Genomic DNA, 26409 nt, shown 5'->3' with positions numbered 1-26409 from the left:
CTTGGGAACCATTCACATCTTGACTTAAGAAGGAAGTGTGATGAGCGTCTCTGTACATTGTGGAGCTGAAAGTCCTAGTTACCCTCTGGCTAGCTCTGGGAGGCGGTCACACAATGACAACCCAAGAGGGGTGGTCCAACAGGAAGAGGTGGGACAGTTGGGACGGCAGTGCAGGTGGCGATAGCAACAGGTCAGGTCCTAGTCAAGGACCTCGAGCCCTAACATTCCTCATACACCACCTCCGTTTCCTAGCCCAGCTCCCACTGTCCAAACACACTGACTCATAGCAAATGGATAGGCTGTGCTAAGTAGCCACGGACCTAGGATGACAAGAAGCTCACGTATGACCCCTAGGCCACTGGGGCCTTCCTCTCCACCTTGTACGTCTCCATGACAGGCTAATATTTAGCATTTGGCCAGTCGAGGAATTATAGAAAGTCAGAGCTGAAAGGTACCTTGGAGAATTACTGATTCAATCCTTCATTTTACAGATGAAGAAAATGAGGCTTGGGGAGAGGCAAATTGCCTGAGCTAAGGGGGCCCACACCTAATTATTAGCAAAGTGGAGACAACAACCCACGTCCTCCTGACCCCTAGACTAGTGTTTTTGGTACAGCATTGCATCAGCACCTTCATTATCCAATATTGGGCCCTCTACAACATTTCTACCTCCCTCTCACTCAACCTTTACTAAAAGGAGGGTTGATATCTGAAGAGGACTGGTGTCTGGACATCCTTGGATCTGAGGAATACTTTTACCAGCTGATAAATGCCGTGGGTCAAAAATACCACCACTTTCCATGTGGGAGGAAAAGAAAAAAAAAAGGATGGGCTGATTTTTTTTTCCTTCTTCTATAAAAGTAGTATTGCCAATAAAAAAAGGAAGAGAAAAAAAAAACTAGCTCATTTGTTGCTGTTAGCAACAAACCAGACAGGAAAAGCAGGTCTGGCCAAAGACAATTGGCCACCAGAAACTCTCTTCACCATAGAATTCACAGAACATTAGAGCTGGACGAGATCTTAGAAATCACTTAATCCACCCCCCTCATTTTACAGGTGAAGAAACTGAGGCTCAAATAAATTAAGGAATTTGCCTCGGTCATACAGCTAGTAAACTTGAACTTGGGTTACCCCACTCCCAGGCTAGTACTAATAACACAGTCAGCTGTCAGGCATGGAGTTTGCAAACAAACCAAGGCGAGCATTCAGCCTGGACTCTGCTCCTGCTCCCCAGATGTTCTGATGCCTGTGGTTTCCTTAGAGCTCTATCTTTCTTCCACTCCCTAAGAGAGATTTATTGTCTATCTTTTCGCTGTAAAAAGCTTTCTGCTCGGGTCAACAACGATTTGTCTTTGGATTATAAGCCCTGGATTTTTCTTCTCTAGAGAAGAAATATCTACAAGCAGCAGTTGAGGAAGCTGTGTGGTGGGACTGAAAAGAGCACATTTAAGTTAAAGGGTCTGGGTTCAAGTCCGAGCCTGGCTACTTGCTACCTGTAAGGGCCTCAGTTTCTTCACCTGTAAAATAAGGTAGTGGAACTAGATGAACATAAGAGTCCCTTCCAACTTTTAAATCCTATGATCCTATAACTGGAGGGGAAGGTTGTAGGGCAGTAATAGACAGTCAGACAGTAACTAACAATCTTTAGGCATTCCTTTTCCTCCAAGGACCACAACAGCCTCTTGAGGATATAAGGGACAAAAGGTCTTGATCTTCATCTTATGCCAATAGAAAGCAGGGGGTTAAGAGGAGGGAACTCATCTGTCATAGTCACATAATGTGGCTTATCCTAGGCTGCCTTCTCTTGTCTGTCCTGAAAATGAAGCGTTAGCAGCCCAAGATATCTTTGCACGAGAGAAGCACCACCAGTCCAGGGACCAGTGACAAAAAGATGTTTGTTAGGCACGGGGTAAGTGTGAAGGTTTTAGAGCTGCAGAGAGCAATAGGCAAGTATGTCATTTAACTTTATTGCAGAGCCAAGCCAAGGTGGACTATCTGAAAGTCACAAATACACACTTAATAACTGTCAAGGGATGGGGCTATCATGGACTGGCCCAGAAGACGAAAGAAGAAAAACAGCCGCACTGTTGAAGGTGGGACATAAGCCGCCTAACAGAAGGAGAGAACAGTGAGGCATTCCCCAGCACACTGGAAGAGAGGCCAACGTGCAGATTGACATCTTCCTTTCCCCCCCACTCTCTCTCTTGGGATTTTTATTTTGGAAAATGACTCTGTGAGGAAGCAGTGGGAAGGACACTGTCACCTCTAGCTGGGTGACCTGGCTAAGGGTGAAACTGGAGACAGGGAAAGGCTCTCTTGTGATATCAGTTCAGAAAAGTTTAGTTTAAATACATTAGTTGACTGGAGAGAGAACTATTAAGAGAATACATAGCAATGTATATTATAAGCTGCTTTGGGTCCCATCTACAGAAACATAAATCAGCTCAGGTTTCACTAAGCCTCTGGGGAAAAAAAATTAAAGTTTGAGATTACAGAGCCATTTATTGTATTCTGGAAAAATATACATTGTGGAGAAACTCACAAAACAAAATCATTCCCACCCCGAGTTACGGATGCTTTCATTTTTGTCTCTGCATTCCTAGTTTAGCCCATCTTTGCACGGCACAGTGCCCAGCAGCTTAATAAATGCTTGATAAATGGATCGTTAGATAAGAGTTACCTCTTCCCAGACTCATGGGAGAGAGGTCAAATCCAAGGGATAAAACCACCTACCTTGTTGGAAGTCTTGTTCCCACCACCTGAACTGGAGGGCTGCCTGCCAAATCCCTTTGCCTGATCCCACCCACCCACTCGAGCCCCGCAGTTTGGAGGAGCAGAAGGGGAGGCCTTGAGAAGCCAGCAGCTGAGCAAAAGTTTTACCTTGAAGGCTCTGTTGAGCACCTCCTCTCCTCCTCTGCTTCCCAACAGGTTAACGATCACTTGCTTTCCATACTGCTCTTTCAGAAGCATCATATGCCTGTAAGAGCAGTAGCAGCAGCAGCATGACGATGCCATTTCACCAATGAAACGAGACTGACTGCCCTGGCGGGGCACTGCTTTCCTGGGGTTGCAGAGCAAGAGTGCTCCCGGACAGTGGACATCCCCCAAGGCCCAAGGTGGGAAGAGAGGGTCCAGTGAGGGCCAACAAGCTCCTCAAAGCAACTCTCAGTGTTACTGGGCTCCATTTCACTCTAGAACACGTACGCCATATTTGTAAAAAAGTGTACCAAATCTAATTTTTAAAAAATACTACCTTAACTACATCACCACACGGTACGGTAACTGGTGGGTGATTAGACTTGATATTAGTGGGGGCTTTTTTGTTTTTTTAAAATTGGTACCACTAATTTACTAAACATTTTCGAGTGAAGTAGAAGTCGTTGCCTTGACTCTTAATGACTAGTAATGCCATAAATGCCGAGCTCATACTTCCATCCCCCATTACTGGTGTTATGAACACAAAATTAGATCAGCATTGAAATCTTTTCAAATTGAAGTCCTATCACTTATCCTGCCTGATGTATGCATTCTTCTCAATTTAGAAAGTGGAGAGAGAAAAAAAGACTATAATCCACAAGTTTAAGGAGTCTGATTCTGCTTTAGATTCACCATCTCCAAGGAAGAGAGGCAGCATGGTCTATAGAATGGGTTTTTAACCTGGGGTCCACAGAGCCCATAGATAGATTTTTGAGAGTCAGTGAATTTGAATTAGAAAAAAAAAAACTTACAGCTCTATTTTCACTAACCTCTAACTAAAATTTTACACACTTCCTTCCATGATGAATGTTGGCAAAAACCATTATTTTGAGAAGGGGTCCACAAGCTTCAGCAGACTGCTTAAGAAGTCCATAACACAAAAGAGGTGAAGAAGCCTGATAAAGTGGATAGAGAGCTGATCTTGAAGCAAGACAGAGTTGAATTCAAATTCTGCCTCTGATCCATCCTATGTGCATGACCCCAGGACCGGGACCTCACCTCTCCTTTCGGTGCTCTAGAGTAGGACAAGCTGCATTGGTTGAGGCAATCTCCTTACCTGGGAGTTGCTTACACCAATAGCAGTTCCCTATATCAATGAATTCATCAGTTCAGGACCCTATCCCTATAATCTAGAAAAGTACTGAATTTAGCCAAAAAAAAGGTACCAGTGAAACTTTCAACCAGACAATGAAAACAGTCAGCTACTAAGGTATTAAAATAGATATGTTCTTTGTCCTTTACCATTAGCTTTCTTTTGTAAAAAATAGCAATTGAAAATTTAATAACATTGTCAGGAACATTTTTATACCCATAGGAAAAAAATAAATGCTTCCTTTACTCTGGAGCACTTCAGAGAGTACAAATGACTGCAAAGCAAGTCATAGTTAAATAGACCTTCCTTCCTCCCTTTCTTCTTTCCTTCCTTTTTCCTTTCCTTCTTTCCTTCCTTCCTTGCAAACGGCATTGGTGTTCAGATTTTTTCTTTGGGAGGATGAGGGACAGCACTGTGTGTGTAACTTGGTTATATAAAGTTGTTTAGTGGACCTGGAGATTTTAGGGAACGCTTATCAGTCATGTTTCTGTTCTATGCACTAGGGCATAATTAGCATGATCAACAGCTAAATACATATTCTAGTATCCAGACCTAAAAGACACTGAGGCAATGACTTTCAAAGCATTTCCACATACACACACCTCTTCTGGTCCTCATGGCAACCATTTGCAGCAGCCAAGGCAGATGATCTTATCCTCATTTTACAGATGAAGAAACCCAGACTCTGAGAGATTAAGGGATTTGCCTACGGTCATGCAGTTAATAAGGTACAGACTAGGAATATGAAAGCATAGACACTGTTTCCTAATGTATTATTCTTTCTACTAGGCAATGCTTGCTGCCTTCCAACTGAGGAATTGAAATTAAAGGAATAAAATGAGCTAAACAGAATAAAGGTTAAATATGTGAATATAACCAGGTTTAGCCCTTTCATAACTCATACCAAACCCTAGTAACAACCTTTCCCTTGCCACGAAAAAAAAAACAAAACCAAACAAAACAACAAAAAAAAAAACTCAACATAATTCAATAACTCTGGTGGCCTTTTTAGCAAAACATTCCCCAGCCCCCACACCTTTTAAATTTTCTTTTGGCAGCGTAGGCCTATTCTCAAAGCCTCAATATGTTGGCATGAATCAAAATATCAACATATATGGAACACACACACAAAAACCAAGAGTTTGGTCATGTGAACTTCAAAAGAGATTTAAAAAAAAAATACTCTCCAAATCAGCACAGATTTTTAAAAATTCTGTTGTCAGCACTAAAAACATCAAAAGATTGAAAAATTAACAGATCCTGGTCACACCACAGCAAAGAGTAAATCTGGGGACATCTTGTTGCAATATGCTTAGTAAGGTCTGTACCATTCCAAATGAAAGATGAAGACATAAGGAACAGCACAACTCCTCCAGAAATTTGAGAATATCATAGATTCAGAGTTGGAAGGGACTGTGGATAGTACTGAGTCAAACCTCCCCATTTTACTGATAGGGAAACTGAGATCCAGGGAGGTTACGAGATTTTCCTAAAGTCATAAAGGTAATGTGTCTGTGGTGAGGATTTGAGCCCACCCAGGTCTTCATAACTCCAAGTGCAATGCTGATAGGATGAAATGTTTCTTATTAAAAGTCCAAGCTTCCCTGTGAGAATGCTGATATTTGTTTAGCTCTCTTCAAAAAATTGTAGGGCTTTTGTTTAACAGTTTACATGAAATCGGCACTGATCTGTTACCAATGGGATCAATTAAGGCAAATTCCTCACTATTCCACTTATAAAATGTTAATTTAAAATGAGGAACAACACAACATAGCAAGGATTTAAATGAATAGTGCTATAAAATTGCTTCCATAAAGAAAATGACAATCTTACATTTCATACCCTAAAGGGAAAATAGGACATTTAGAAAACTCTTAATATGAGCTACACTTTCAATAGCAACTGCTAACAAATAAATAAATAAAGTCATGAATGAGGGAAGTTTGATTACCATTAACAAGTACACTCATAAATGTCTGTAGCAGAAGAAAGATTGTTCATTCTGGCTGAAGACCCCACACAAATTTATCAGAGCAGTACCAAGAACTAGAGAATTTAAAAGGTCACAAAAAGATACTGAAAATATAAAATGCTGATCCTTAAGCAGATTTTGTGAAATAGGCCTCTTCCTCTTGAGATACTCAGTACCTGCCACAATATCTTACACAGAGGAGGCTCTAAATGTGTGTTTTTGTTAGATATTTCCCCACGTAGCTAGCTCTAAAACTCCATTTCCTTAAGGCATAATTCCTATAATTTAGATTGTCTTTTTCTTTAATTAGTCCATATGGGTGAGACTTTACCCATTAGAAAGCATATACTAGTATTTGCAAAGTACTACTTTATCATTATCTTCTGCCGTCTAGGCAATCCTTTGGCAAATAAAACAGTCATTTTGCAAAAAATGAAAACTGAGTCACAAAAATAACAAACTACTCAAAGTGTCCCTCTGACTCAGTAATAAATTCTGATTCAAGGCACATAGTCCAATGCTGTATTCACTGAGTCACTGTCTTTCTGAATGAAAAGGATTAGTGACTGATTTTGCTAAAAGACAATGCGATTAAAAAAAAAAAATCCTACCTGTCAAAAGCAGGGGCATTTGCTTCTAGACCTCGGTTAAGTTTCAGATGATGAGACCCAACCTAGAGGAGAAAAAAGGCAAACATGAGTCCCAAAGACAATAATTCCTTTGTAAGCCTTCCTTCTGGGTGTTTCAATTAAATATCCTGTAAAATTCAAGTCGGGGAGACCATAGCACTTCTCTTCATGTCCATCTGCCAAAGATGAATTTAGCAGCTCCCCTAGATATCTCTGGTAGGGCAAGAGGAGTGGAGGGTGTGGGAAGTGTTTGACTCATTCTATGTACATAGTACCCTAAGTGTCAAAGGTGCTTGAACTCAACTCCTGATGTCCCATTTGCTGCAGCTTTATCATCACATACAAAGAGCCCGCTTACATGAGATGTATGATGTAAAAAGGCAAGGATAATGAAATGAGAAAAGTTGCATTTGCAAAATTTACAATTTCCAACTGTATTATATCTTCCTTAGGGGCAGAACAAAAATGCCTAGACAATAATCTTAAAGCCAGGTCTCCAAATGTGGGAATTTCCAACTCATTATTGGATAAGGAGAAACTGTGGTCAAGGTATTCACTTGAAACCAACGCTAAAAAATCCTGCTTAAGGAAAGAGAAATTGTTTGTGGAGGTTAGTTGCCCACTTTTGTTCTATTAAGGATGGCCAAACTTCCCTGGAAGTTCTAATTAGCATAATGTGTTCAACCAATTACTGAGCAATCACAGTATGAAAGGCATAGAGTTGGGTACTGTGGAGGATGAAAAGCTATTCCTTACCATGAAGGAATTTATAAAAGTTTGTAATGCAGAAATGCATCAATAACTATAATAAAACTATAATAAAATATTTATTATATATAAAATAGAATAAATAGAATAATAAAATATTCTATTACAAGAGAATATAAAGGTTCAATAGGAATGTTAATTCCATGAGGGAGAGGCTGTTTTTATTTTTATTTGTATCCCTGGCGCTGGCACAGAGTGAGTGCTCAATAAATGACCTCTGACTGACTGCTTGAAAAAATACTATGAAAATCCAGAGGGGAGAAAGATTACTTCTAGTATGGGTAGGTAGGTGGATAGAGGGGTGGTGATTCGAGGGAGTATCCCAGGCAGAGGGGACAGCATGAGCAAAAGCATGGAATAAAGAAAACTCAAGGCAGTGGTTTGGGGGAGAGGGAAGGGGAGAGGACCAGAAAGTAATCAGGTTTGTCTAGAGCAAAGAACAGTCCTAAAACAGCATCAGGAAGGCTGGAAAGGCAGATTAGGGGACCAAATCATGGAGGGTTTCAGTGACAGGCTAAGTCATTTAAACATTATTTAATCTTTCATGGCTAAGAACTAAAGGTTTTGAACAGAAGGGGGTGATATGATCAAGGTTGCACTTTAGAAGACGTAATCTGAAAGCTTAAGCATAAATGGGAGGAAGGAGAAATTAGAGGTAGGGAAGACCATTTTTACTGCAACAGTCCAGATGAGAGGTACTTGGCAGTGATGGCAGCGGGAAACAAGCAGAAGGGACAGATGAAAGAAAAAATTGTGTGCGTATCAATCGGGAAATGGCTAAACAAAATTATGGTATATGAATGTGATGGAATACTATTGTGCCACAGGAAATAATGAATCAATCAACAAACATTTATTAAGTATTTACTAGATGCCAGTGATCATGCTAAGCACTGGGAATACAAAATGAGGCAAAAAAAAACCCAAAACACCAGTCCCTGCCCTTAAGGACCTTACAATCTAAAAGGGATGGTTTCAGAGAAGCCTGAGAAGACTTGTATGAACTGATACAGACTGAAGTGAGTAGAACCAGAACAATTTATACAAAACTGACAACAGTGAATAGAGCACTGACCTTAGAGTCAGGAGGACCTGAGTTCAAACACAGCCTCAGAAACTTACCATCGGTGTAACCCTGGGCAAGTCATTTAACCCCAGTTCCTTCAAAAATAATTGATTTCAAAAGATGTTGTAGAGAAGAAATTTTATAAGTCTTAGTAACAAACTGGATGAGTGAAGGAAAGGAAGAAGTCAAGGAGGACATTAAGGTTTTAAGCCTGTTGTGAACAGAGAGGGAATAGAAATGATAATCTTTTATTCCTGACTTTGCCTAAAAGAATCCTCACCAAAAAAAAAAAAAAAAAAAAGAAAAAAAAAAAAAGACAACTCACATAATAGAGCTGTCTCCTCCATGATTTTGGAAAATGCCAAGCTAGAAAATTATTTTCTGATCAATAGATTAAGAAATTATTAAGGGAACTTCTACGTGTTCCCTCTTCACAAAGCTGCCATAAGTCACCATTCCCAGAATGCCACCGAGTACAAAGACAGAGGGTGGCTATGGAAACTGGCCTGTGAACAAAAATATTTCTGGGCCAAAGGTGAGAAGTTGAAGAAGGCAAGGCCAAAATTATCTAATTGCCTATAACTATCAAGTTTTTGTTTTCTGAATACCGACAATACCTGGCTGAGGAAATGAATTAACAGTTATCACCAAATTCAAGTCTTTAATTTCAAAGTCTTTTAAGGTTAATGCAGAAAAGAGAAATTGTATTCCATTATGCAATCCAAGGGTTGCTTCATGTCTCTAGAGCTTAGAGTAAGAAATCCATCCTATCAGTGTCTTGGGCCAAAGCTTTCTCACTCCTTCCTTTCCCCTTCCCCCCACCTTAGACGGACACTGCAAGAGATCATTCCCAGAGATTGAAAGAAAAGAGCTGTACATTTCATGTCGGTCTGTCAAATCTCTAGTTCTCTCCTAGGATGGAGCATTAGAAGCAGCTTTTCTGCCTGGTTCTTTAAAATTTTTAAGAGTCTTTCTCACGGGGGCATTGTAAGAAATGAGTCTTTAAAAACTAATCAAGGTTTCAAGGAGTGGGATGGGTGTCTAAGTATTAATTTGATAGGCCATACATTTTTTTTTTTTTGGTAAGGCAATTGGGGTTAAGTGATTTGCCCAAGGTCACACAGCTAGTACGTGTCAAGTGTTTGGTCTGAGGCTGGATTTGAACTCAGGTCCTCCTGACTTCAGGGCCGGTGCTCTATCCACTGTGCCACCTAGCTGCCCCCATACATTTTTACTTTATGAAACAAACACTTCTTTTTTCATTTAAGAAAAATCTTAAGTGTTTGACAAAGGTAGAAAAAAATCAACAACAAGTAAGGATTTGGGAAGAGGTCCAAAATTGGTATTCAGTGATATTCTGATTAATAATGATGTTGAATATTTCACATTTAAAATTTACTTTTTTCTTGTAAAATACGCTTTTTTATTTTTGCAGTTCTGGATATTGGTTGCTCTTAGAAGTCTGTAGAAGTTTCTTATATATTCTGAATAATTAAATTGTTCCTGTTCAAAAAATATATATGACAGGGGCAGCTAGGTGGCACAGTGGATAGAGCACCAACCCTGAAGTCAGGAGTACCTGAGTTCAAATCCGGCCTCAGACCAAACACTGGACACTTACTAACTGTGTGACCTTGGGCAAGTCACTTAACCCCGATTGCCTCACTAAAAAAAAACAAACAAAACAAAACAAAACAAAAAAAAATATATATATATATAACAGGCTCTCTCTCTGTCTCTGTCTCTCTCTATATATGTATGTGTGTACATATATATAAGTTATACGTAGAGACAAATATATTGCTTTCACTATATATACACACTATACACACACACATATATATGTGTGTGTATATACACACACACACACACACACATACTCACACACATATACATACATAGAGACAGATCTAGAACTGTGAATTTCACTGTTAGGTTTCTTTTTTCCTGAATCATGACATCTTTTAAACTCTCAGTAATGAGCACCATGAATGTAAACTTCTCATTATCTTTATCCAATCTGCAGGCAGCAACTGTGTCTGGAGTCCTGTTATTACAATCGCATACAGAGCCAAGCACTGTACCAAATATTGTGGGAAGATGCTAAACAAACAAACAGACAAATAAACAAGTATTTCTTAAGTGCCAGATACTATGCTAAGTGTCAGGGATACAAAGAAAGGCAAACAAACAAAAAACCCCACCAAAACCCAAAACAAAACAAAAAACCCAGCCCCTGTTCTCAAGAAGCTCACAGTCTAATGATGATACAACATGTAAACAACCATGTATCAACCACACATACAGGGTAAGTCAGAGATAACTTCAAAGAGAAGCTACTATTGAGGAATATAAAAACCTCCTTTCAGAAGGTACGGCTGTAGCTGAGACTTGAAGAAAGCCAGGGTAGCTAAGAGGTGGAGAAAAGAAGCGAAAGAGTTCCCAGAATGGGGGACTGTCAATAAAAACGCCTGGAGTCAGGAGATGGAATGTTATGTGTGAGGAACAGCAGAGGCCAGTGTCACTGGATCAAAGAGAACATGGAGATGAATAAGGTGTAAGAAGCCTGGAAAGGGAGGAGGCGGCCAGGCTGAGAGGGGCTCTGAACACCAAAAAGAATTTCACGTTTGATCTTGGAGACCACTGGAGTTTGTTTTCAATAGATGGGTGACACAGGGTCAGAACTACGCCTCAAGATCAATTTAACAGCTGGATCGGAGGATTAACTGGAGTGGGGAGAGACTTGAGATTATGTTTGTCTGCCTTTACATGCTTTGCCCACCCCTACCCGGAGAGTGAACTCAGGAAGGAGGGTCTCCAACCACATCCACAGGGACACAGGTTATCACTCAAGGCTCAAACGAGAAAGATGCCCACCACCAGGGAGCAGAAGTGGGAGAAAAAACAAACAAAAAAATGACCTGATCTAAATGCATTTTCCTCCCCTGCATCCCAAACAAAGGACCAGAAGATCATACCTCTAAAGCTGGATGGTACTTCAGAGGCCAACTGGCTCATTTTACAGAGGAAGAAACTGAGATTAAGTGATTTGCCCAAGGCAAAAGAGGTGGTAAGCACCAGAGATAGGATTTGAACCCAGATTCTCTGATTCCACAGCCACAGTAGAGTTTTTCTGTTCCACCATATTGCCTCATGGCTGAGAAAGCAGTAGAAAAAGTAAAGCCTAAGTAAAAGGGTTGGACAAGGCAAAGCTTAGGGAAGGCAGAATGACCAGTTTCCAGGAAGGTGAGAAAAGTTTGAATCCTAGCAGGAGAAAGAAGCTCCTATATTCCTATACCAGACCGCCTCAGATTACTTTCACCTATGCCCCTGAGGTGCGAGGGACTGGAGTCAAGGCATTATCAGGCCAAAAGGAAGGAGGAACCCTAAGAAAGCACAGGGGTTAGAGCTAAACTCTAGACGGTAGAAACAGGAAACCTCAAGACCTCTGGTGAAACAAAAGACAACTCAGATTTGTATAACGCATTTTAGTTTATAAAAGGTGTTTTGACACCTATAATCTCAGGCTCTTGTTTGGAAGTCAGTCCCACCTCTCCAGCTCCCACAGCCTGTCTTTTCTGATGCACCTGTGAGTCCAGCACCAGCCCCAGGCCCAGGCTGCCTCATCTCAACACAGAGAATGAACTCTCTTTGCTCTCAAGTCACCTTTCCTTAAGGTCCCTGCGGTCTCTTCACTCCATATCGTGTGACCTCAAGCCTGGGGTTTCAACGTACATCTTGGAATCAAGTTACTGCTGGCACACACCTAAGGGAATAGTGACTTGTTACCTCTTTTTTAGTTTCCTTCTTTCTCTCCATTCCCTTCCCTCCCACCCCCTACTCTGCTTTCTATCGAGCCAATTTCATCCTTGGCTTATTACTCACTTCTCAGGCCCTGAAGAAATCACTTCAGCTAGATGTTCGGAATCTCTAAAGCTCCCAACAAACGCATTGATGTGTTACACAAAGTGCATCTTACACACAAACTCCCAGGCACATCAAAAAATGTTTTGGTACTGTTGGAATGACTTATCATAGGATCATAAATTTAGAGCAGGGAGAGATTTTAGAGGTCGTGTAGTCGAGCCCCCCTCATTTTACAGAGAAGTTTAATGACTTCCCAAGGTAACACAATGAGCCAATTCCTGACTCATTCAGGTCTTCTACATCCAATCCATTCTACTGGGGTGAGCAAACAGTGGCCTGTGGGCCAAATCTGGCCCCCCGCCCACTTTTGTACAGCCCCTCCAGCTAAGAATGATCTCTACCTTGATAAATACAACACAGCTCATGCAACAGTAGTTTGGTGACCCTTGCACTCTTACCACACTGCCCAAAGTCACAGAGAGAATAAATGGTAAGGCTGGCACTTGAACTCAGATCCCTTGGTTCTATATCCATCCTTTTTTTTTCATGGCACTTAGTTTCACTTCTTAATTCTTTTCCCTTACTAGCCTTGTCTCTGTTTTGGGGCTCCTAAACCTCCCCAGCTATTTCCACTCTACCTCCCTGCTTTGCCATCATAAATGGGTAACTTTGGGAGAAAGGGATGTGGAAAGACATTCAAAGCCAAATATGCCCCAATTTTTGAGGTTGTGTTTGGCAAAGATGTCACTGTACCTAAGTGTCATTCCTATTCTTGCTTGCCACTTGAAGTGAAACATCTTTAACGACAGGTGCCAAATCTTTTTAATTTCAGATTACTTCAGCCCAATGGTTCTCAAAGTATAGTCTAGGGACCCCTGGAGATCATCCAGACACTTTCAGGGCATCTGTGATTGAAACTATTTTCATAATAACACTAAGACGTTTTAATTTCTAATATGGTAGATATCGGTAGATATAACCCACATGAACAAGAGCTCTTTTAGGTCCTGAATAATTTTTAAGAATGTGAAGAATGGGGAACAAAAAGTTTGAAAGCAGCTGCTCTAGGCTAATGCTATACAGTCAGGGGAATTAAAAAAATGTATACTAATACGAAGGAATAAAATGTAGGCAACAAAAGGAGGCAGCAATGGTGATATAATTGCCCACACCCACCATGTTTAATCCATATTTAATTCGCTCCAAGCCCTGTTTTCACTTGAACTTGTGACACATATGTTTAGTCACCAATAGGGTTTCTACTGACAAGAAAGGTAATGATTTCTTTGACTAGCCTATAAACAGCAATATAAAATATACAAGCAAGCAAACCAAACCAAGATAGAGATGGATTTTTGAAAGCAAAACTCTTCTGAGGCTATTTATAACCTGAAAAATCCATTAACATGTATGTAGTTACTTTTCCCTCTAGCTTTCATGGTTCAGATGCAGTTATTAAAAGCTCATGACTACTAAACAAGGATGGCATAAGCATAGTTTCAAAATGATGCTTTAAAAGTACAATTTCTAAGGCAGAATATATATAGAAAAGAACCTACATACAATGGCAGGACTAAAGATGTTCCTCCAAGATATGTCTCCTCACAGACTCAGAGACTACAAGCTAGATTCCAAAGTAAAGATCCACCTCTTGGCTTCTCATCACCTAATTGGAGGTAAGGGTTTGCCCATTAAAGAATGAAAAAGCCAAAACTGACTTTCAGGTCTAAAATTTCAGGTGACCCTGGTCAAAGAAGGCCTCATCGTCCCATGAATATGTATCATATTTAGGAATTAGGACTAGGTAGGGTTTCTTCTTTCTTTTAAGTTTTACTGATGCCTTTGGTTTTGAAACACAGATAGACCTCCTCCCTCCAAGAATCTCTCCCCCAAGGGAGTACCCTACTACAACAAGGAAGAACAGTTGAGCAAAACCAAGCTATATAGCTACCACAGACAGCACGGGCAAACCACGCTCCATAACCTCTTCGAGAAAAGGAAGATAACTCATTTCCTCCACTCTTCTCTCCAAGGCCAAACACCATATGAGAAAGAGGACTTTTCATCAACTCTAACGTAAAGCTTATTCACTGGGTGCCTATTACCCCAACCTACAGCAAAGCCTTTTCTGATCTCCCTTAATTCTAATGCCTTCTCTTATAGATTATTTCCTATTTATCCTGTATATGGCTTATTTATACATAACTGTTTACAGGATGTCTCCATTAGATAGTGAGCTCCCCAAAGGCAGGGACTGTCTTTTACCTTTCTTTGTAACCCCAGCACTTAGCGTAGTGCTCGGCACATAGTAAGCTAATTGACTATTATGTTCTAGTCACTTTAGGACCAGCCCCCAAGAAACTTAATCTTGACAAGTAAGTTCTTACTGGTGTGGTCCCTTCTATTCTGATTGCATTACCAAAGTATAGTCAGATAAATGCCACAAGCATCACATACACTTGAATTTCAATGAAGCAGATCCAAACAGGTCTTTCATGGTATAATATCCCTATGCCCAAGATGGAGAGACATGGGCACATTTACACTGGAACTAACAAGGCCAATGATAGTTTGATATCGAACTGAAGGGAGGCCTCCAGGGACATGCAGAAGGATTTGTCTAACATTTTTTATCAATTATTTGAAGACAGATGGTATTTTTAATCAAACAAACTGATAACGTAAGATGGGAAAGATAGCTAATAAATTACATTATAGAATCAGGATCCAAAAAGATACCAACAGATTCGAATGATGAGCTAAATCAAATACAATGAAATCTTTACCGATTTCACTTTTTTTTTTTTAAGGGGGATTGGGCCACCCCATCCTCAACACTGAAATGCAGTGGCCATTCATAAGCCCAAACTTATTGCTGACTGGCATGGGATCTTTGACATGCTCCATTTCTGACCTGAGCTAATTTGCTCTTCCTTAGGCAGCCAGGTGTTTCCTCAATCCTGGAGGCTCATGGTGCCAATTCCTGACGCTGTATTAACTACCCAATCAGCTCTAACCCTACTACAATTCAGAACTCTAGAGAGCTCAAGTGACTCACCAGCCTCAGCCTCCCCAGTAGTAGGCTAGTGATTTCATTATTTCAAAGATCTAAGATGGGTATATTCCCTTTACCTATGCAGATGAGAACATTTTTGCACCATAAAAGATAAGCTGCTATGGCTAACAAAAAAAAAAAAGTATCACCTGTTGACCAACCTTCCAGCAATGAGCTTCCCTGAATTTAGTTAAGAGGGTCCTTGGATGACAAGTGTATTGCTGAGCCTGTTCTCAAAGCCCTTTCAACTGCTGGAGCTTATACTGCATTGGTATGGCTGCCAAGAGCCAATGGGCACCTTCAGGCCATGACACAGAATGGCATGTTAGTAGAGGAAAGTGAAACACAATAGGGATTAATGTTAAGCTTATCCCTATTAATATCTGAAGTGAGAAGCAGCATGGCATCAGGAAGACCTGGGTCCAAGCTTTGAGAAATACTAACAGTGTGGCTCTGGGCAAGTTACTTAGCATCTCCGAGCCCCAGACGATTCTCCAAGACAGCAAGTTGCCGTGCTCATCTGTATTGGTAAAAAGAGTTTCCTGACTAGAAGTTTCTGATACAAATGAAATCACACATCCAGGCCCTGTCATAAATGTTAAGTATTACACTTTTGTTCAGAAATCCAACTCCACGAAGACAAAATGGGGGGAAGTGTCCCCATGCACTTTGGTGCCTATTCCAAGGTAAGCTCTTAATAAATGCTTGCTGATTGACTACTAAGTGGAATTATAAGCTCAATTACCAATCACATGGCATGACTGTCATACAAGCTGATGTGGTCTCAAGAAACATTAACAGAAGTATCAAGCACAGTGCCTTATGGAATTAAGAGTTCACTGTGAGAACGTAGGCTCCTTGAAGTCAAGTACTGACTAAAATTCAGCCAAGGATTGAATTTTAAATTCACATCCCCATCACCTAGCATAAGGCTTGACATATACTCGGTGCTTAAAACTGCTAATTGACTGACTAATTGAATGAAGGCGGCAATATGTTAAGAGATGGAAACATTGGGCCACTAGAAGAGGGAGAGGCATATGGATTCCTTTTGCAGTTCTTGTTACTGGGGAAACAGTCGAGTGTGACTATATTTCTGTAGAGGTGACAGGGGTGTCAGGAATTAGGAGTAGGACTTGTATATGAATGCTGGTGGAATGCAAAGACTGACCATTATCTACCGAACAGAGTAGATGAACAAAGAGTATTATAAATGTGATTGTTGGGGAAGAGACTGGGAATATATGAGGTACAGTCATCACCTGTAGGGTATGCTCTTGGGATCATCATCGTCCTCTCATGTTGATTAGTGATGGTGTTATCTGACATTTATGTAGCACTTTAAGGGTTGGAAAGTGTTTTAAATACATGATCTCATTTGAATTTGACAAGAGCCCTGTGAGGCTGATACTAATTGGTATTAAAATGAGGAAGCTGTGACTTAGAGAGATTGTCCCTCATGGTCAGGTTATGGTCACATGATTATTAAGAAGAAAGGGTGAGATCTGAATGTGTACTAACTCCAACTCTACCAATTCTTTCCATTGGCTCTTCGCTTATACCTTGTATCTTCAGTGGAACATACAGGGGATGTCCACAAGCACTGAGGTCTGGAAGGGTTCTGGGAATGAGGTGGGATGGGTGGTGGGATGTCCTTTGAATTACTATAGATCCAATACACAGAACACGTACAAGTTCAGGTAATGAGAAGGAATAAAGAGATATTAGATCTAGCCTCGTATTGTCTATTATATCACATTCCCAGAGCAGAGTGTTACCTAATGCCAACACTGTAAGGTATTCATAACTCATGCTACCCAGTGTTCTCTGTCCTAACCACTGCAGTATTGTGATTGGAGTGCCACATTTCAGGAAGGCTATTGACAAACTAGAACAAATCCAAAAGAGGACAGCCAGAGTGATGTCCATTTTCAAGACCATGCTTTTAAAAAAATAGATTAAAAATATTGGGGATATTGGACTGTGAGCTTCTTGAGAGCAAAGACTATTTTTTTCTTGCCTTTCTTTGTATCTTCTTATGCTTCAAACAGTGCCTAGCACATAGCAGGTGCTTAATTAATGATTATTTACTGAATAACTGATATTTACTTTAGAGAAGAGAAGTCTTCTGGGCCAAGGGGTAAGAGGAAGGAGAGGAAAGGTGGCAGTGGAACGTACTAATTGACTTCAAGTATGTAAAGAGCTTTCATGTAAGAATAGGTAGATTTTGATTCAATATAAGGAAGAACTTAGTAATTAGAGTTGTCTAGAAATGGAATGGGTTCTCTCAAGAGAGAATGAGTTTGTTAGACAAGCTTTTTGAATGAGATGTTTTTCTTTGTCACAAGGGAGGATTAAACATGGGGGTGGATGGGTTAGAAATGATTTTGCTATAAAGTCAGATAGAATGAATTTTTAAAAATAAAAAGATAGTGACTTCCCACCAGGGAAGAATTTTTAATCAAACAAGAGATAGGCTATAAAAGATGACAGACCCTTGTGACTACATAAAATTAAAATGCTTTTGCATAAATAAAAATCAGTGAAGACACCTGAATTAGAGAAGTGGTGAAGTGGAAAAACATTTGCACAAAAAATAATTGATAAAAGTCTGATATCCAAAATACATAAGGAATTGACACTACATAGGGGATATAACAGTAAGAGTTAAATATATTAAATACATAGATACATATAAATATTGAATATATAAAGGAGATATAGCACTAAGAGCTATTTTTCAATGAGTAAGTGATCAAAGGATATGGAGTTTTCAAAAGAAGATTGCTACCTACAAATGTTTACCTAAAATTAAGTTCCAAATTACTTAAAACAACTTTGAAGTTTTACTCCTTGCATGTTGACAACGACAAAAGAAAGAATGGAGATAGCGTTGGAGGGGCTGTACAAACACATTCATGCATGATTGGTGAAACTATTAAGCGGTTGAATCCATTCTGAATTTCAATTTGGAATTATTCAAGAAAAGGGACAAAAAAGTAGCACATCCTTTGACCCAGAAATCCCACTACCAGACATGGAAGCTAAAGATAGACATAAAGGTCCAATACATACCAAAAACAGTCCTCTTAATGGATTATATTATAGTAGCAAAGAACCAGAAACAAAGAACACATACCCAACAATTGGGGAATGGTAGAAAAACTTATGGTATATGAAAATTATGTATTACTACTGCACTGAAAGAAATAAATATGAGGGATTCAGAGAAATATGGAAAGGTTTGTGTAAATTGGTGTAGAACAAATGAGTAGAAGCAAGACAGAACACTATAGATAACAACTATAATTATGTAAGTAAATAGATCACTAAAAGGAAACTGAACTCTGAGGAATGGAAAAACCAGTGAAGGTCCTGGAAGAGAGATAACAAAACACAGAAGTGGCTGAATTCTAGGATAGCGTTTTTTCTATGCTGTCAGTATTTATATTGCACATTTGGAGGGGTGGGGGTGAGAAATGAGAACCTAAAATGCATCAACAAAATATTTTTGTCTTTGTTTTGTTTCAAAGAGAAAGCTAATGAGTTCTACCGGAAGTGTTTAAGGGGAGGCTGGATAGTCAATTGTCAGGGACTTTATATCAAGATTCAGGTTAGGATTAGACCAGAGCAGCCTTTTAAGTTCTCTTCCAATTCTAGGATTCTATTAAACCTTCAAAGTTATTTTGAAGACTCATGGGGAGGAGGGAGGTTAGTCAACACACAAGCTTAATGAATCAAAGCTATAAGTTGTCCACTTACTATGTTTACATCAAGGAAGAACATAGTCTATTTTACTTTGCACTGGTCAACCTGCATTTGGATTATTGGTGTTCAAGTCTGTACACCACATTTTCAAAGTAACACTGACAAACGAATGAGGGACCAGAAAGGCAAAGGGTCTGAAAACAGCACACTAATACAGCTAAAGGAGCTAAGGATGTTTAGCTTGCATAAGGCAAAAAAGCAAACAAATAAACAAATAAATAGGGTCATTAAAGGAATCCTTAAAGATTTTTAAAGTTTTAATGCAAAAGACTGAATATTCTGTGTAGCTCCAGAGAACACAATTGGATCAACCCATGCAAGTTACAGGAAGCAAATTTCCCTTTAATTATAAGGAAAATTGTATAATGATTATAGCTAACAATGAAATGGATTGCCTCACAAAGTAGTGACTTTCCTGACACTAGACAGTCTTCAAGACTAGAAGTCTTTAAGCAGAGGCTGGATGACCATGAGTTAGGGACGCTGCTGCTATGAAGATTCCTGTACTATGTAGGAGACTGGATTAGAAGAGACTTTAAGAAGAAATCTTCTACTTAGAAGATTTCATAATCACCCCTCCCAAATTTTTCAACCTAATTTCCACAAAGAATTCAGTCTTTCCATTGATCGTTTCCCTTCCTGCTGAGATCCCAGATTAGTCTAGCTCAGCACCCACCTCAATGGAGAGCTCAATGAACAAGTCATCATGTCATGTCCTCGATGACCAAAGTGTTCTCGGAGCCTACCACCACACATACAGATCTCTTCGAGGGAGACAGACATAACCGAAATATCTCTATCATCGGTCAGTGGCCAAGGTTTCAAATGACAGTGTATATTTTTAGTAATCACAGGAAAGATTGGAATGAAATTCTCATACGTCTCTGAAAGCCCCCTAACCTCAGACCTACTGTATGTCAGCCTAAGCTCCACAAGAAGTAGGTAAAAGATACCGCTCACTCTTGCTCTGGATATTAAGTTATAACCAAGCAAAAGCCTGACTGTTTTGGAAAAATTGAAATTTAGGATTGCCCTTGCACTATACACTATCCCATAACATCCAAGACAGAATGCGTAACTGTTCACTTACATAGAGAGCATAACATTTCAATGTTATACTGGGCATCAGTGAAGAAGAAAGCACATTCTTTAATAAATTGAGTTTTGAAACAGGGAATTACAGAACAATTCTTTCACACAGATATTATTTATATGCATGGACTATATACATTTTTATCCATGCAATCTTTTAAAGGTCCAAGAAAAATTTAGTTCAATACATTGACCCACAGACATTTTATGTGAAAAGTCAGAAATGATGCTACTAAAAGATTTTTTTGTTTGTTTGAAAAGCAGGCAGGTTAGGTGAAAGGATAAATAAAATGAAGTGTCAAGAAATTTCCTCATTACTTACCTGAAGCCCTGGCTGCTCCCAAAACAGTGGAACTGAGCCTCTGATCTGGACAAAAGACGACACGCCATCATCCATGTAAATCGTCTGTAGCCACAAGAAAACAGAAAGGGAAAGATATTCTTCAATGAAATTGAACGTCCCAGGGCTCCGCAACCAGATACTTTGGCTTGAGACATGAAACCTGAGAGATGAACAGGCAGCTGATTTCAACCCAGTCTAGTCTGACAAAGTTCGGCCGGTTCCTCACCCTGATGCCCCATGCAGAGAAGGGCAAAAGGTAGCATGCTTGCTTTCAATTTGCCTCCTAGCGGAACCTCTCTCAAGAGCAGGACTCCTAAATCTAACAGCCTCCCTTAGGTTATGACTTCAGAGGAAGGCTCTAGTTTGTGTTCAGGGTCTGAACACCGTTGTTCCCTGCTTCTCAGTTCCATTGGCTCCACTAATTATATATCCTGAATACCCTTCATGAAATTCCAGTAATACCCCTCATTATCTTAGAAATGGAAGCAATATTTGTTCATTTTGCATTCAAATAAATTCCTTTTTAAGCCTTTATTTTTACCTTGGAAAGATCTTCATGGTACTATGGGCAAATAGCTATTTCCTCATCTGTAAAAAAGGGGATTAACTTAGATGTCTTTTTGAAAAAATTTTTATTTTTAATTTATGGAATAAAACAAGCATTTGCATACATACTATGATAAAAAAAAAAAAGATGATTACACATGAAACCGCAAATCTATGGACAACGTGTTTTGCCTTTCAAATATACAACAAAATTATCATGTAAATTTCTTTTTTTCCTCCCCCTCTCTCCATGGACACAAATAGGGGTGTGTGCGTGTGTGTGTGTGTGTGTGTGTGTGTGTGTGTGTAAAATTAAGATGTCTTTTGAGAACCCTTCTAGCTCTTAGAACCTTTATCCCCATGCCCTTAACAAAGGGATATTTTAAAAAGGGAACAAATAAGATATTCTAAAAACAAGCCCTATCCAAAAAGCAGAGGTCTAGATCAGGGGTTTTTAACATAATTTCTGTGAACTTGTTTATTTGATCCATTTAAAAACATTACTCTGAGAAGGGATCCATAGGCTTCATCACACTGCCAATAAGGGTCCACAACACAAAAAGGGCTAAGAAAGCCCTAGATGACTACAGGAAAGCTATGGTATGTAGCCCTTTTCCATCTATAATATTACATACAATAAGCATTTTATATGTGTACATACGTTTATTATATTTGTTTATAATTTGTTAGAAATATATTACCTAAATATGTTGTTTATATTCTGTCTTTATATATTACCATATAAAAATATTTATACATTTACAAACAGATGGAAAAGGGCCATCACAAACAGCCCCACATACTTACTGTAGCCTTATCCCCACCACCTTATGTAGTTTTATCCTTAAATATATCATAGATATCACATATATACAATATATATCACATGTAATACATGATGTATATATTGTAGGCATGTTATCCACAGTGTTATCTATATTATCTATACATATATATATATATATATACACACATATGTGGATATGTGTGTATGATATAAAAATGTAATTATAGAAGAAAAAAGGCCATACAAACATGGGAGATATATTATGTGTATCTCTCTATGTGTGTATATTATATATGTATATGTGTATAAAATATGCACACACGTGTGTATATTACATATGTATATATATGTGTATACACACACACGCACACACATGTGTGCGTGTGTGTATGGAAAAGGGCCATGACAAGTAGTCCCACACTACACACTATATATATACATGTGTGTATGCATATATGTATATATGTATACGATATATATGTATACACATTATGTGTATGTGTGTATGTGTATGTGATGGAAATGTGTGTGTGTGTGTGTGTGTGTGTGTATGTGTATAGGCATCTAGGTGGGAAAGTGAGTAGAGTGCCAGGCCTAGAGTCAGGAAGACCTGATTTCAAATCTAACCCCAGGCACTAACTACCTATGTGACCCTGGGCAAGTCACTTGAACCTGTTTGCCTCAGTTTCCTCAATCTATCGAATAAGCCGGAGAAGGAAATGGCAAACCATTCCAGTATCTTTGCCAAGAAAACTCCAAATGGGGCCATGAAGTGTTGGTTACAACTGAACAACAACAAATATGTGTTTACACATACACATATATGTGTACATATGAATATATATATACACATACATATACATACATAGATATATAAGTATGTATATGCATAGATGTGTGTCTGTATATGTATACATATGTGTGTACACACACATATCTGTAGCTAGATCTATACTTATCTAGACATATCAGTTAACGTGCTCAGCACAGTGAGATTTCCAGAAGGCACTACTAGGCTAATAGCTGGAAATAAAATACTCTTTCCCCACATGACCGCTGCATGGCACATCAACTCTCAGTTTATGCGGAGTAGAGCAAGAAGATTAAGAACAAAAAGCACAGCCCTGAAAAGCACAAGGGGAAAGGTTGCCGAGCTCCATCAGATGCTCTGCCTTTTATCTAGGTAACCAGAGCCTGCCTTGGCAGGGCACTGGTCCTGCTAATGTGCCCAGTCTTTCCATTTCCTACCCCTCAGGCTACCTTACACTGTAGCTTTCCATGGAGAGCTAGACTGTGCTCAGATCACCCATGCATTAGTAATTGTTTTCAGTGGAAGACTTGAAAATTAGATGGTAGAGTTTCCCTGGACTATGGGAATTACAGGCACCTGGTACCTGGGCCCTCCTACTGACACTCAGCTTTTTACCTCAGGTAGGAAGCACTTTCGTTAAAGCAAATTTGCTAGTATTTGGTACAGGAAGAACTCTCTGCAACTTTATTAGTTAGCATCCTCCAAGGTTTCTTCCACTTCTATATTGATAAGCATATCACATATATTTTGAAGTAGAAAACTCTCAGACAGCTAAGTGGTGCACTGAATAGAGTGCTGGGCCTGGAGTCAAAAAGACTCATCTCCCTGAGTTCAAATCTGACCTAAGACACTAACTAGCTGTGTGACCCTGGGCAAGTCACTTCTCTATTTGCCCTAGTTCATTCATCTGTTAAATGAGCTGGAGAAGGAAATAGTAAGCCACCCAAGTATCTTTTGCCATGAAAACCTCTAATGGGGTCATGAAGAGTCAGGCACAACTGAAATAACTTCTCAGTAAGGAAATTCCTACCAATGCAGATCTGAGCTATGCATTCATTTGGCATCTGAAGGTGAACTTGAACCCAGGACTTCCTTACTCTGAGGCCATGCTGCCTCTCCTTATTTATGTCATTAGTCATTAGTTATTTAACCTTCTCAAGAGTTTGTGAATTATACGCCCTATATTTCTTGGGAAAGCATCTTCTGGGCAATATTTTTACACAATGATGGGCTTCACTGAAGCACAGGGTCTTGTGCTAATCAACTATCACCCTTCAAGGGGAAAACAATCCAGGCTGTAATAAAATTGCTAATAGTCACTCTCTGCCTCCAACATCCACAGGGCCCACCCGGAGTAATTATGTCCCATACCAGCAAAGTCTTCCACATTAACTTCCAAGAGGACCATCATTATCTAATCAACTGATAGTCACTGCTTACTGGGAGACTTAATTTCTAATTCATTTGTAATTTAATAGGGTGCTCCAGAGGAAGACAATGTCATAAGTGAGTCCTAAAGGGAAAAAGAGATTTATAGGTCCATGGACCTTCCAATAACCTTCAATTCATACCATAGTGTTGGTGGATTTGTGGAAGTGACTTCTATCATATATGTATATGCAAAAGTTGGGCTATTTCAGGGTGATATTGACTGATGAACACTAGCCAAAAAGAAAGCAGCACAGATTAAAAAAAATTAGTCTTCCCCAAGTAGATCCTTGTTAACAGCATGAACAAAAACATTCCCCTTAAATTCTATATAATAAGAACAAAAAGATTTTTACTTAGATTAAAATTTGAAAGAGTTTCAAAATGCTCTCATGGCTTTTATAATTTATCTGTAATTACTTTTAATTTATATTTACTGTTGTAGACATGAATAGATGGACACAAGGTTTTAAAAAAGCATATTCATAAAAGTTTCAGAAGCCAAAAGAAAGGAATAAATTGAGGGCCAAATATTATAGCTCAAAAAAGAATCACATGTTATTTTAAAAGCTTTTTATTCTACTAGGCAGTGGGGGTGGGGTGGAGGAGAAAAGGGAACAAAAATAAATTAATTGAATGTCAATTAACTCCCTTACAGGTGGCATGGTCTATGGAAATGCCACTTGCTAAAGAGTAGAATCAGGAGAGTTTGACTTCCTCCAAGAAAAAATGCTTTTTTTTTCCTCCATTAGTTTCATGCCTAGAATTATAGAAAAGAGAACAGAACAACAGGAATAAAAGGAGTTGGCTCATAAATTAAGGTGCATTTTAAAGAAAGATTTTTACATAACTTTGACATCCTAGTGAGTGAGGCCTTTGAAATCTTTCTTTCCTGGTTGGCAATTTTTAAGATATCACAATGACCCTTGAGCACCTAAGATTAATCAAGAGCTTTATCTTAAAAACCCAAACAAGCCTAAAAGTTTAGCTCTGGTCTTTTTTTTTTTTTTGGTAGGCTGAAGGTTTTTTCTTCCATTTTGTGTCTACAGGGTGAGTCATAGCTGCAAACCAGCCTACTAGATATGATTCACTTCAGAGCTGAAAAGGTACAACTCTGAAGGAAGCAAAGGAAGGCCATATTCTCACACACATACACACACATACACACAACAAGCTGACAGCCAGGGACTGACTGTTTGTTTGTCTTAAGAAAAATGAACAGGGGAAAGATTCCTCCCTTTTTCCGGAAAGCCTGGGCATGTAATTCAGGAAAAGAGTCAAGCAAACACGTTAACTTATTAAATGTCCCATCCTCCTTTAAAAAAACAAACCAAAAAAGCAAATATATCCCCCTTTATTCAGTCACTGGGTCCAAAGATTACCTCACAGGTAATTAGTCAGCCATCTACTATGAGTTTACTACAGGAATTATGCTTCCAAATGATTAACGAACATCGGTCTGAATAGAGACTGCAAAGGTCTTCCGGTTCAAAGCTTTCACTTTGTTCCTCTGAAGAGCCCCAAGAGGGGAGAGGCAAAAATGCTTCTTTCCTCAAATTCCTCTAGGTCAGCAGCATTTCCTCTCTATCATCTCTGTTCAATAATTATCATGCAGCATCTATACGTCAGGCACTGCTAAGTGCTGGGGAGAAGGGAGAGAAAAGAGGACAATGCATACACAAACATGTACAGGTGGAATGTAAGAGAGGAGCAGAAGAGATGTGTGAAAAATACTAGAAAGAAAATGTAAGCATGGAGAGATGACTTTCACTTGGGGGTGGGCATGGGGTTGAATCAGGAGATCCTTCATGGAGGAGGTGGTTCCTGAGCTAGGCCTTGAAGGGGTAGAATTTCACCAGGCAGAGATGAGGAGAAAGAGTGAGTCAGGTATAGGCAGGTAGACTGAACTGAGGCAAGAGATGGCAGAATGAGATTGAGTACTATATAAATTCAGTTATTATTGGGTTGGAATGTAAAGGGAAATAAAGAGTGATGCAAATCTGGAAGGGAAGGCTGGAGTTAGGCTGTAAAAGGCTTCATGTGCCATAGTTTAGGAGTTTTTATTTTATCCTAGAGAAAAGAGGGAATCTCTAGAGATGTTTGAACAAGGGAGTGACCCATGCTTTAGGAATATTATTTTGCCAGCTCTGTGAAGAATGGAATGGAAAGGAGAGACTGGAAGCAGAGAGAAAAGTTAGGAAGTTATTG

The 26409-nt window shown here is 39.4% G+C and overlaps 1 protein-coding gene across 3 annotated transcripts in view; it reads right to left on the bottom strand.

Annotated features, from left to right (window-relative positions):
• Positions 1-26409, bottom strand: part of LOC114031517 (synaptojanin-2) — a 143526-nt gene that overhangs the window by 49681 nt on the left and 67436 nt on the right. For 2 of the 3 annotated variants that reach the window (XM_027846632.1, XM_027846634.1), the window contains exons 5-7: positions 20609-20692; positions 6653-6714; positions 2881-2977 (exon numbers count right to left, since the gene is read on the bottom strand). In XM_027846632.1, the coding sequence (XP_027702433.1) occupies positions 2881-2977; positions 6653-6714; positions 20609-20692 (243 nt within the window). The remainder of the gene's footprint in view (positions 1-2880; positions 2978-6652; positions 6715-20608; positions 20693-26409) is intronic. The other variant, XM_027846633.1, reaches the window with a different exon arrangement.

The sequence above is a fragment of the Vombatus ursinus genome, unplaced genomic scaffold (genome assembly GCF_900497805.2).
Source record: "Vombatus ursinus unplaced genomic scaffold, bare-nosed wombat genome assembly UNPS02015175.1, whole genome shotgun sequence".
Lineage (NCBI taxonomy): Eukaryota > Metazoa > Chordata > Mammalia > Diprotodontia > Vombatidae > Vombatus > Vombatus ursinus.
The sequence above is the reverse complement of the archived record's forward strand: the minus strand, read 5'-3'. Positions and strand labels throughout refer to the sequence as shown.